The 12,624-nt window shown below is 42.1% G+C and overlaps 1 protein-coding gene across 1 annotated transcript in view; it reads left to right on the forward strand.

Annotated features, from left to right (window-relative positions):
• Window positions 1–12,624, forward strand: part of NALCN (sodium leak channel, non-selective) — a 284,614-nt gene that overhangs the window by 248,510 nt on the left and 23,480 nt on the right. Inside the window, exons 28-33 of the mRNA XM_010831483.1 lie at window positions 5,221–5,341; window positions 5,430–5,528; window positions 9,591–9,684; window positions 10,200–10,306; window positions 10,512–10,586; window positions 12,067–12,186. Of these exons, the coding sequence (XP_010829785.1) occupies window positions 5,221–5,341; window positions 5,430–5,528; window positions 9,591–9,684; window positions 10,200–10,306; window positions 10,512–10,586; window positions 12,067–12,186 (616 nt within the window). The remainder of the gene's footprint in view (window positions 1–5,220; window positions 5,342–5,429; window positions 5,529–9,590; window positions 9,685–10,199; window positions 10,307–10,511; window positions 10,587–12,066; window positions 12,187–12,624) is intronic.

Here is a 12,624-nt window from a genome sequence, read left to right on the forward strand (position 1 = left end):
GGCGGATCGTGGCCCCGAGTATAAAAGCTGGATACAGGTGGTGGTTGGGGTGTGGACTCTGGGGTAGTTGGTTTGTATTTGGGGAAAAAAAAAAAAAGGCCTTGAAAAGGAATCTTCCTGAGTTGGGGGATGGTGATGAGGGAGACAGGAGGCCAGGAAGGGTAACTCAGACGTTTTATCCGATCGTCCAGAACAACATGCGTCCAGCATCTGTACGTAGGACAGGTGTTAAAGGACCAGGTTTATGATTAAAACGTGGAATATTTCTTGGGAACACAAAATTGAGCTTCATGAAAGAACAGTGACTGCTGAGAAGAAAGGGTCCAGGGACAGAGGCCAGCAGAGTCAGATACACAAGACGGGAGCCCGTGTCTCTAAGTCCAGCTAATCCCACCCTGTCTTGTAAGAACGAGGTGGTCACCATATGGGAGGAGTGGACCAGAGTGGCCGACCTTCTTTTTCTGTCCTCAGACCACATGTCAGGCTTGAGCTGCTAAGAGTAGGATCCTGGTACAGATTTGAATGGAGTAGGAATTTTAGACTGAGGCTCATCATATAGTGAAAAGTGGCCAAAAATTTTTAGAATCTCCCCAAGTGGTAAAGAACCTGCCTGCCAATGCAGGAGTCGTGGATCCAATCCCTGGGTCAGGAAGACCTCCTGGAGTAGGAAATGGCAACCCACTCCAGTATTCTTCCCTGGAAAGTCCCACGGACAGATGAGCCTGATGGGCTACAGTCCATGGGGTCTCAGAGTCAGACATGACTGAAGTGACTTAACAAGCACGCATGTAAGATGTCAGGAAGGGAATAGAGTACACTGGAAGATAGTGTTGGGAGGAGAGTAAGCCATTTCTGGTAGTACCCTATGGTGTTCACCCTGTTCCATAAAACCAGCTCTCTATGATTTTAAAATCAGCTAATTGAAATATAATGTTTTATGGAGAAGGCAACGGCGTCCCACTCCAGTACTCTTGCTGGAAAATCCCATGGGCGGAGGAGCCTGGTAGGCTGCAGTCCATGGGGTTGCTAAGAGTTGAACACAACTGAGCGACTTCACTTTCACTTTTCACTTTCATGCATTGGAGAAGGAAATGGCAACCCACTCCAGTGTTCTTGCCTGGAGAGTCCCAGGGATGGGGGAGCCTGGTGGGCTGCTGTCTATGGGGTCACACAGAGTCAGACACAACTGAAGCGACTTAGCAGCAGCAGCAGCAGCAGCAGCATGCAAGTTACTATTAAGGACTTCAAGTTCAATGGCATTTTAAAAGCATAAACAGAGAGACATCTCTTGACATTATCACAATAGTTATTTCCCATTTGTTCAGAATATAATAACTTGGGTGAGTTTTAGCGAAATATAAATCTTTCATCAAATAAATGTCAACTTGTAACCGTTAAAAGTTTTCACATATTTTCTTTCTCTAATAATCTCATCAAGAGTTAGCAGCTGACATTTTTGTAATTTTTTATTGGCTAATTTATGATTAAGAAAATAACATATCAGAATTAGGCTAGAGGAATGTTTTTATAATTGTAATTAGGATATAAATATGCAGTAGCTAATTCAGGAGGCAGTCTGGTTTCTGCATTCTCTCTTCAGATGAATACATTCATCTTCTGAATCACTTAGACTTGATGAGATAAAAATTACCTTGGTAAAAAGGATTAAACATATATATTATAAATATTGTATATTTTGTTTTAAGCAGAGATCTGGGACTTAGGAAAATGAAATGCATGAAAGAGAAGTCAACAAAGTGCTCAGTTTTGCAATAAATATATTTACTGTTTACTCTTCTCCAGGTATTACGCTGTCACTGGGGACAAGCTATGATCTCAGATCCTTAAAACCTTGAAGTCTAGTGGAGAACAGGAAATAAAATCAAAATGGTTTAATACAACATGCTGAGGTTTTAATGCTGCATAAATAAGCCCCTAAATTCACCGGAAGTTCACCAGAAGTTTACCTCTAGGCAATTTCAGATCACACGGTGATATATTCTAGGAGAAAGAGATCAGATGTCTGTGGAGTCTAAGCCTCCAACAATTTGGGTATGCTCTCGGAGGAGGCAATGGCAACCCACTCCAGTACTCTTGCCTGGAAAATCCCATGGACGGAGGAGCCTGGTGGGCTGCAGTCCATGAGATCGCCAAGAGTCGGACACGACTGAGCGACTTCACTTTCACTTTCTAAGAAAAAGAGTGTAAAACGGCGTTGCGCTGTTAAATTTAACAGAAACGTTTGAGTATGCAAACACTTCCCTGGCCCTTCCTGAATCTTAGAAGGGGCCTTGGCCAAGGAGGGGCCTTGAGGCTTAAGTTTCTTGTTTGTTTTTTTCATTGTTTATTCAGTTCTTTCTGGCTGTGCTGGGTCTTCCTTGCCGCACGGGCGCTTTCTCGAGTTGCGCTGCATGGACTTCCAGTTGCAGAGCACCGGCTCTAGGCACGTGGGTTCCGTAGTTGGCGGCTCAGGGTCTCAGTTACACCGCGGCGTGTGCGATCTTCCCGGATCAGAGATCGAACCAGTGTCCCCCGCACAGGCAGGCGGATTCTTAACCACGGGACCACCAGGGAGGTCCCGAGGCTTAAGTTTTCAGTTTTAAAGAAACTGATTATCAGGCTAAAGATAATAAAAGGCTGGTGTATCAGCCTTGGATTCTAAGGTAAGGAGAGGCGAAGGGTGCAGTGGCAGGAGAAGCACCTAACCCAGACTATGACTGGACCAAGGAGAAGGACCGAAAAGAGAAGACACTCAGTTCACTCCTGAAGGGTGGATAGGAATGAAGGGTGGATAGGAATTAGGCGGGTGGAAGGGGGAGGAGCCACGGGCAGGTGGGAGGGAGGGGCGAGGCAGAGGTTAGACGGTTGCTGGCTGAGTGAATTCAAAGAGCTGTTACCAAAGAGCAAGGCAAAAATGGAAGCCTGCATTCCAAGAAGTGCAAGTTTCGGATGTCTTTAGAGTAAAAGGCAGAGATGTGTCAGATAACCAGGTACCATTCTGGACGGCACCATTCGCAGCATCTTCACATCCCAAGGCAGAGGCTAAATTCCTCTCCTCCAAGGCATCTCCATGTTCCCAGGGGAGAACAACTCTCCTTATCATGACCTGGGATCCTTGGAGCATTTGTCACCAGGGGGTACAAAACTGACCAGATTGTGAGTCAGAACTGATTCTTCATTTCCTGAATTGGATGGACAAGATTTTGCTGCTGTTCAGTCGCTAAGTCGTGTCCGATTCCTTGTAACCCCGGGGACTGCAGCACGCCAGGCTTCCCTGTCCTTCACTATCTCCTGGAGTTTGCTCAAATCATGTCTGTTAAGTCCATGATGCCATCCAACCATCTCATCTTCTGTTGACTTCTCCTCTTGCCCTCAGTCTTTCCCAGCATCAGGGGATTATAAGCTTTTAGAAATTAACCAGAAAAGAAAACAAAAGGACCACAGAAAAACTGACAGTAATGGATTGTGCTTGGGATTTGTTGAAGTCCTCTGTTGGTGAGGTCTCAAACTTTCCAATTTTAGTATCAGAAACACAGCATAAACAGATAGCTTATATGATTGAAACTGAGACTTTTTAAATGTTATTTAGTCTTCCAGTGATTTAAATCTATGATCTTCCATTTTATTTTTCTTGTTTTAGCCTAAAAGTATATTTTAACGTATTCTAACTTCTAAAAGATTCAGAATATAAAGTAGCTTGGGTTGCTGCAAATTCAGCTTAGAAAGCACTTCTTACATAAAGAAAATGGATGGGTAAGAAAGTTTGACATCAGATCTGAGAGCTGACTCATTTTGTTGTGTGTTTTTTTTCCAAATCCTTATTCAAGAAAATTCTGGCATCTGTAGAATCCTTACTGCTCCTGTCTGCTATAAAATATATTAAATTTAATTAAAATGCCAAAAGAAAAGAGTGTTGGAAAAATCTAAGAGAATATGCCTGTACTTTCATACTTAAGAAGTACAAATCAGAAGCCCAAAATGTGTATTTCCGAGTGGGGCTTTTTTTTTTATTACATAGAAAAAAAGCTGATATAGCAATCAGCTCAAAACCTTTAAAAACAAGTCAGTCTCAGCTTTATGTTTTCTTTTTAGATTCCCACATATTTAGCATTAAAAAAATTAACTTATAAAAGTATATCTCATGACTGTCTCTGGTAGAAAAATACTAAACCAGATTCCCCCAAGAGTGTTGGCCTCCTATGAAGGTTAACTTTTGATAAATGTGCTAGCAAAAAAGAAAAATTATCAAAATATAGTCTAGCTAGGCTTCAGTAGGTATACTCAATTCAGTCATCCTGAGCTCAATTCATCAAATCCAGGAAATGTGATGGTAGTCAGGATTTTCCAGCATGTAGTTGTCTAAATATTTTAATTATTTAAAATAACCTCAGAAAAGGGAAAAAAACACTAAAATTTTCTTCTGTTAATGAAACTGTTGGCTAAGACCTATAATGAATGGGGGTGGGGGAAGGGCGGAGATGCAGTATAGTAGAGATATTAGTGAGAAAAGTATACATGTGTCAGAAAAACAGGAAATGAGACATTGCCCAGAACCGCCCGCCCCACACACACACCCAGAATAGAGGGGCCAAATAGTTTTAGAAATCAGACGTTAACTGCGGGTATAAACAACACTGGGGTCTATAAGTAGTGTCCGTTGAGTCTCTCGGAGGTAATGAGAGATAAAGTCCACAGGCTCGATACCACCCCCAGGACCCCCAAAGCACGACTAGGTCACAGCTTGCTACTCCCGTGATGACAAAGAATAAAATCAAGTGGCCAAATTCAACTCATTTTACACTTTCTGTACTAACAGCAGAATTTGTAATCTATGCCTTTAGAAAGGTTTTCTAATGTAAAACTATCCCAAAATTCACATCCAGACTCCAGCGCCTCTTTGTAAGGCTTTCCTGCACAAGTTCTAACCAGTCCCCAGTATAATCAGGACTAGCCCAAAACATTGCAGACCCTCTGGAGCTTGTAGTCACAGAGTGTTTTGTCCTTTTGGGTTGAGAACACCTCCCCATTACCTAACAATTAAGTGCATAATAAATTCTAACATGCTGGTGCATTGTTAATGAGTTAGTAATCGAACATCACCTACCCTCCCTTCCAAATGCCAGGTACACTTTGCACCCAAGAGTAGAGAGAGTTATAGATACTGCCTCAGGGTGCTTCTCTGCAGACCATCACGGGAACATTCCTCTTTCTGACCCACAGGGCAAATCCTCGGAACTTTAACTTTGACAACGTGGGCAATGCAATGCTGGCATTGTTTGAAGTTCTGTCCTTGAAAGGCTGGGTGGAAGTGAGGGACGTTATTATTCATCGTGTGGGGCCGGTAAGCACGCACTGGAATCCTTTGAACGAGACCACAGCTGCTTTCGTTGGCTTTGATGGATAACCGTATTTTTTTTTCGTTTATACAGATGCATGGAATCTATATTCATGTTTTTGTATTCCTGGGTTGCATGATTGGACTGACCCTTTTTGTTGGAGTGGTTATTGCTAATTTCAATGAAAACAAGGTAAGAATTCTTGGTTTGAATTCTGCAGGGTTTATTCTTTCCTAGCAGCTCACTTTGAGTCCTGTTTTTCGTACCCGGCATGAAGTCGCCTTAAACTGTGATGTGACTGGTGTAAATAATCTCCATAACTATTTTACAAGCTACCTCATTGCTGCCTTTCAGGCACAGTATTGAAGAGCAGGATTCTCTTGCTAAATCTTCTCTTTTGGTAAGGGTGTCATTAATTTCCCTGGGACTGAGAAAGCTCATCTCCTATTGTCCAAATTGAAAGGCTGGAGGCGAGTTATTAAAATACAATAGCTGAAACCAAAGCACTGATTGCAGGTTATATTACTTTCACAAAATGTAAATGAACTCAGAATTTTGATAGGTGTGGGTGGGGACTTGCAGTAGAAGTTTTGAAATCCTAATTCCTAGGATAAAAGAAGATTTGTCTGATTTCACAGAAAACTTTGCATCCTTTATGAGTTCGGGATGCATGCTGAGTTTCTAGCAGCTCTAATGAGCAGTACAAGAGCTCACAAAGGGAAAATAGCAAGTGTAGTTTCCTGGCAAAAAGAGTTTGGGAGAAACGTTGCCTTTCGTTCTTCTGGACGTGGCTGCGATGTCCTCTGTTCGATTAGGGTGGATCTTCCTCTGGAATCACTGAGATTTTCCACGGGCATGTCTCGAGTCTCACAACTCTAAAATGCAGACTAGAGGGGTGAAACCATTGTGTAGGGGTTTGGAAAGAGTAGACGATGGGGCCAGGATTCAGCAGTGGGGCCCATTACATGTCAGCCCATTACTGACAGGTCGTTCAAGGGTGTGAAAATGTCGCCTGTTGCTCTGCATTGAATTAAAGCTAGACTTACCTGCCTCGAACCAGACCGTTCCTCATCACTCATAGCTGGGACCGGTTTGCATGCCTTCACTTCAGGGCCCTTTGGTTTGCATCACTGCATGTGGACTGTCTCACTCACGTCCCCCCAGGCTCTACACGTGTGTGGTACCAGCGACTCAGCCAATTGCCACCTTTGATGTCTGCCTAATGAGGATGTCATTTCGTTCCGCCTTTCAAAGGGTACCACTTGAAAATCTCCTCTCTGGCCTCCAATGATACTCCAGCTCATGGAAACACTGAATTTAGAGAGAGAGAAAAATAGAGATCATTTGGCCCAGCCCCCTGTTTTACGTTCCCACATTCATAAGTGAGTTTCTTTAAGCCCCACCGTGTGTTCCATTTGATATCACGTGGGAAGAGGACAATGGATCTTTTTAGATGCCTTTGAGCCATGCCAGGGAGCAGACACTGAGAATTCCAAGACCCAGGCTGAAGTTAATGAGTCAGTTGACAGAGATTAGGGACTGCTTGCCCAGAACACCTTCCCAGGCCCTCTGAGCAAGTAGATCTGATTGCAGATGAATTCGGTTCGATTCAGTTACATAAATGAAACAACATAAAATATCAAGTAAGTGAAGGCAGGTGCATAATTAATTGCAGCCCTTGAACTTAGAGGAATGGCTGAAGTAAGCAGAATAACCAGAGGTCTTGGCTATATTGATGTTTGGAAGGAAGAAAGAAAGAAACCTCTTGGCCTGAGAGAACAGAGAGTGGATGTCAGCTCAGATGGGCTCTTAGGAAAAGGGAAAAATGGAAGAAACTGTATAACAGACATTAAAAACATGATCAGTTCATTAGAGATGTAAATTTCTCAATTATGTGAACCTTTTAGGAAAGATTGTTTTTTGTGATAGAAAATCTCAAAGCATTTAGATAAATTGTTTATAAAAATAACATAAAAACTCACAAGGTATATATAAATCAGTAATTAGATGGAAATGTACTTACATGTACATATTAGAGAAATATCAAATATTAATGTGCCAAATATACAAATCAATAAATTATAACCAGAGTAACAAAGTGAGATAGAAGAAAATAAGAGGAAGAAAATAACAAACATATGAACAAAAATTAATGGTATTGAACCCAAAGTAACTTATAGAAAAGCCCAAGAATGGTAAAAGCTGGTTTGTTACACTAAATTAGATTGATAAGCCTCGGGCAGAGGTAAGCGTAAACAAAAATGTGGAAAAGCAAGCCATGTAAGTAAAATAGCGTTGTCAGTGTTACAGGAATGAAAGTTAGGCTTTCAGAATAGAACACAGAGCCCTAAGAGAGACCATGTGTATATGGAACAGAAGTAGCACAGGTCAGTGGCCAAGATAAGACTACCCATAGTGATGCTGCGGTAACTGACTGACTGTCTAGGTCTCAGAAACTGAGATTCCTGCCCTACAGCATACTCAAAAATGAATTCCAGATCAATGAAAGACCCAACTATGAAAAACAAAATTTAAACCATTTTTAAACCATGGAGAATCTGCTTTTGACCCTGGAATAGTTGTAGAGTTCTTGACATTAACCACAAAGTGAAATCCATATAGAAAAAAAAATTTACAAGTCAGATTATATTAAAAGGAAAAGTTTCTGAATGATGAAGGACATATTAAGCAAAATTTTAAAAAATAAAGCTGAGAAAATATTTATAATTCACATACCTGACCAAAGATTAGTATCCAGGATATATTAAGAATTTCTACAAAACATCAAAAGTAATATCCAAATACAAAAATGAGCAAAGAATATGAACAGGCAATTCTCAAAGGAACACATGGGAATCACCATTTATACATATTAAAATGTTTCATCTCATTAATATTAAAGCTATATCAGATACATTTCACACTCATCAAATTTCCAAATTAAAATATCTGATAAAGTCAAGTACGGGCCAGAATATAAGGAAATGGGAACACTTGTAGATTGAAACCAATGTTGTTGATTATTGCTCTTTTGGAAATCTCTGGTAAATGTGGAAATACGAAAACTTCTAGACCGCAGCAGTTCCTCTCTTAGAGATTGAGCACAGAACAAGACGTTTCCCATGAAACAGTACACATGTCTTCATGGCAGCATTGTTTATAGTCTGTAAGCCTAAAATGATAACTTCTGACAGATGTGTACAGTGGGATATGATGTGAGCGGTTAACATAAACTAATCAGATCTAGTATCTAGTTGTATGGAAAACATAATGTTCAATGAAGATAAAAACAAAACTACATAAATTACCAGACGTAGAATACCATTACATAATTTTTAAAATTCAAAACAAACACATTTTTATGTATGCACACGTAAGTGTCAAAAGTCTGAAGATGCAGTGAGAAGGGTGCCCCTCAGGGACCGTTAGCTTGGTGTCAGGTAAGGCACGATGGGAGCGGGAAGGTGTTTTTCCCAGTTTCTTAAATTATGCATGAGCGCTCAGTCGCTTCAGTCGTGTCCAATTCTTTGCCCCCCTGTAGACTGCAGCCGGCCAGGCTCCTTTCTCCGTGGGATTCTCTAGGCAAGAATACTGGAGTGGGTTGCCATGCCCTCCTCCAGAGGTTCTTAAATTATACTTCTGTCTTTATAATATAATGTAATGAAATGTGACATAATAAATTCATGTGCATTGTAATAAAGTGCTCTGTTACATAACAATATCCGATCTCATTAATCGGTTGTCACAAGGCTAATTTCTTAAAGATCTAAATTCTCTGACCTCAAACCACTTAAAAATAAAGTCTCACGATGGCATATATCAGAATGATTTCTCAAAAGACACAATAGCCTTAACCAGAAGCAGAAGCTTTGACAAGCTGTCATGTCGCTGCAGCATTTTCTCCAACGAAAGGGAAGGAAACTAACCACTGTTAGAGTAAGTACCCCTTTTTGGAAATAAAATCATATTGAAAACCTTCTTTAGATTTTTCCCAAACCTGAGTCTCATACATGTTCAAAGATGCCAGCTGAAGGCTGCTGAATGTTCTCTAATCCCACGGCCCTTCCTTTCTGGAATTCCTCTCAAGAACACGTGTGAGAATTCTGACCATGTTTATCCAGCCACTGCGGTACTGGAAGAATGTCTTTGTCTTAAACCCACGTCCATCCTGTGAGTAGCAGCAGCCCGTTTGCAGTGTCCTTGGCATGGAACACACGACAAAGGGTCTCTCTCTGCTTTCCTTTGTTTATTAAGGGGACGGCTCTGCTGACTGTAGATCAGAGAAGATGGGAAGATTTGAAGAGTCGACTGAAGATAGCACAGCCTCTTCATCTGCCACCTCGCCCGGGTATCAAAGATGCTCTGATTTTATTCATGTTGGGCACTAGTGTTCCTGATTCCCCAGGAGTCTAAGATTTCAATTAAAATAATAATCGCGAGGCCACTAGGCGGTTCTGCATAAGTTAACATAGAAACAGGCTCCAAACTACAGATCTCTCCGTAGGCTATTAAAATCAACCACCCAAAGGCCATGCTTCAGTGCTCTCAGGATAAGCCTTAATGAAAAAATGAATTTTTAAATAAAATATATTTGTGCTTGCCTTTTAAACACGTGAGTGAAATGTATTAAACTGACAGAAATTGAATGATGCGCTTCTCCTTCCAATACAGACGGCTTCATGCACCATCTTTTTAAATATTCAGACCCAGCCATTCCTGAAAAACACTTTACAAGCGATTGAACTGTAGGAGAAAAAAAAAAAATGTAATGGGTTTTAAGATGAGCATTAAAGAAAAATGAAAGGCAAGAATGTAAATGTGACCTATGTCTAAAAGGCCCTTGCCTAAACCTTTCTGTTTCAGATAATGATGGTTTTAGAGCTAAGATGTACGACATAACCCAGCATCCATTTTTTAAGAGGACAATCGCATTACTGGTCCTGGCTCAGTCGGTGTTGCTGTCCGTCAAGGTACTTTATTACACCCCTAAAGACCCTGGGAGTGAAATTGTTTACTCATCGGTGGGTCCAAGAACATTTCAGGCAGCCATGTCCAGTTACAGTCTGCATTTATAAAAAATTAAAATTCGCAATTGTGTTCAGATGGGAGGAGGAGGGGCGAGTGTTCCTGTGTTGATGGATGCGGACACAGACCTGAATGCTGTTTCTGTTCCAGTGGGACGTCGAGGACCCGGTGACTGTCCCTCTGGCCACCATGTCGGTCGTCTTCACGTTCATCTTTGTTCTGGAGGTACATGGGTCAGCTGGAGCCGGGGTCCACAGCACACCTTCTCAACAATCTCCTCCTTCAGGGGCACTTCCTTTCTGCTATGTGTTCCATGGCTTTTGAAGTCCTCTTAGAGGGAAGGGAACGGCATGCTCTTAGAATATTTCCTTTTCAGGCTGTTCTAGCTTGAACAAACACTTCACATTTCCATTTTTTTCTAACTACAAGAATTGCTGACTGCTGTTGATTGTTGTATCTGAACGGCAGCCTGTCTAGTTAGGTGAGTTCCAATACTTATAGTGAACGGCACGAACCAACATCATTCAGGGACTCAAATTGCAATGTGGTGGCAAAGGGAGTTGGCCCAGGCAAGATTATTTGAATATATGGCCCATATCACATCAATTTCCAGTGCAGTCCTCTTTGAAAAGCAAGCAGATTTTTTTTTCACCCTGTACCGCTTGATATTTCCCAAAATCTATGGCCTTTTACTTGAGGAAGAAAAATGTCCTGCTATCAGAACTAGTCTAACTAGTCAGAACTAGTGTCCTTCTTCATAAAAGAAGAAGAAAAGAGTGTGGAGAATATAGATTTGCATATATATGTGTGTATTTATTGGAGAAGGCAATGGCAACCCACTCCAGTACTCTTGCCTGGAAAATCCTATGGCTGGAGGAGCCTGGTAGGCTGCGGTCCATGGGGTCGCTAAGAGTCAGACACAACTGAACGACTTCACTTTCACTTTTCACTCTCATGCATTGGAGAAGGAAATGGCAACCCACTCCAGTGTTCTTGCCTGGAGAATCCCAGGGACGGGGGAGCCTGGTGGGCTGCTGTCTATGGGGTCGCACAGAGTCGGACACGACTGAAGCGATTTGGCAGCAGCAGCAGTGTGTATTTATATATATATTTGTTGTTGTTATTTAACTGCTAAGTTGTGTCCAACTCTTTGCAACCCCATGCCCTGTAGCCTGCCAGACTCTTCTGTCCATGGAATTTCCCAGACAAGAATTCGGAAGTGGGTTGCCTCTTCCTTCTCCTGGGGATCTTCCTGACTCAGGGATGAAAACTTGGCAGGTGGATACTTTACCACTGAGCCACCAGAGGAACCTGTTTATATATAAACACACACACGTATATACCCAGAGAGAAAGAAAGTGAAAGAAAGTGAAGTCGCTCAGTCCGTGTCCGACTCTTTGCGACCCAGAGAGTGTAGTCCACCAGGCTCCTCCGTCCATGGGATTTTCCAGGCAAGAGTACTGGAGTGGGTTGCCATTTCCTTCTCTAGAGGATTTTCCCAACCCAGGGATTAAACCCAGGTCTCCCGCATTGTAGGCAGACGCTTTACCGTCTGAGCCACCAGGGAAGCCATTAACGCATCAGTAATAAAGACTTCTCTTTGGTTTCTACATCCTTTAAAATATAATGTGCTTCAAGTTAGGACATCTAAATATGTGCTGTGAACACCCAGCCTCAGCTCACCATCTTCATCGCTTTCCTCTAGGTTACGATGAAGATCATGGCAATGTCTCCTGCTGGCTTCTGGCAAAGCAGGAGAAATCGGTACGATCTGCTGGTGACGTCACTGGGCGTTGTCTGGGTGGTCCTTCACTTCGCCCTCCTGGTAAGCACATCACTGAAGTTCATTTTAGTCGGTAATTTCAGTTCAGGTAATCCTGTTTCCAGTCCCATTTCTGTCCAGACCTTGCTTTAGGACGGGATTTCTGTGCTCAGAAAGATACTGGGTGTCCTCAAAACAGTTGTTACCTTCAGCGTCAGGGGCTGTGCCAAGCCCAGGTGGGCTCTGAGTCACCCAGACTCATTTACATGACAGATGGTTCAGAGCGTTAAAGAGCTGCAAGTCACTATGCCAGGAATCGAGAAGAATGTCATGGGCAAGACAAAGACCGTACCGCTGTCAAGAGCCTCACAGCCTGGAACTTCGGACCTGTATTCATCAAATGCTACTGGGCATATATATATATATATATATATATAAATATATATACATATATATGTGTGTGTGTGTGTGTGTGTGAAAGTTATGGCCAACCTAGACAGC

Source organism: Bison bison, unplaced genomic scaffold (genome assembly GCF_000754665.1).
Source record: "Bison bison bison isolate TAMUID 2011002044 unplaced genomic scaffold, Bison_UMD1.0 scf7180017864527, whole genome shotgun sequence".
Classification (NCBI taxonomy): Eukaryota; Metazoa; Chordata; class Mammalia; order Artiodactyla; family Bovidae; genus Bison; species Bison bison.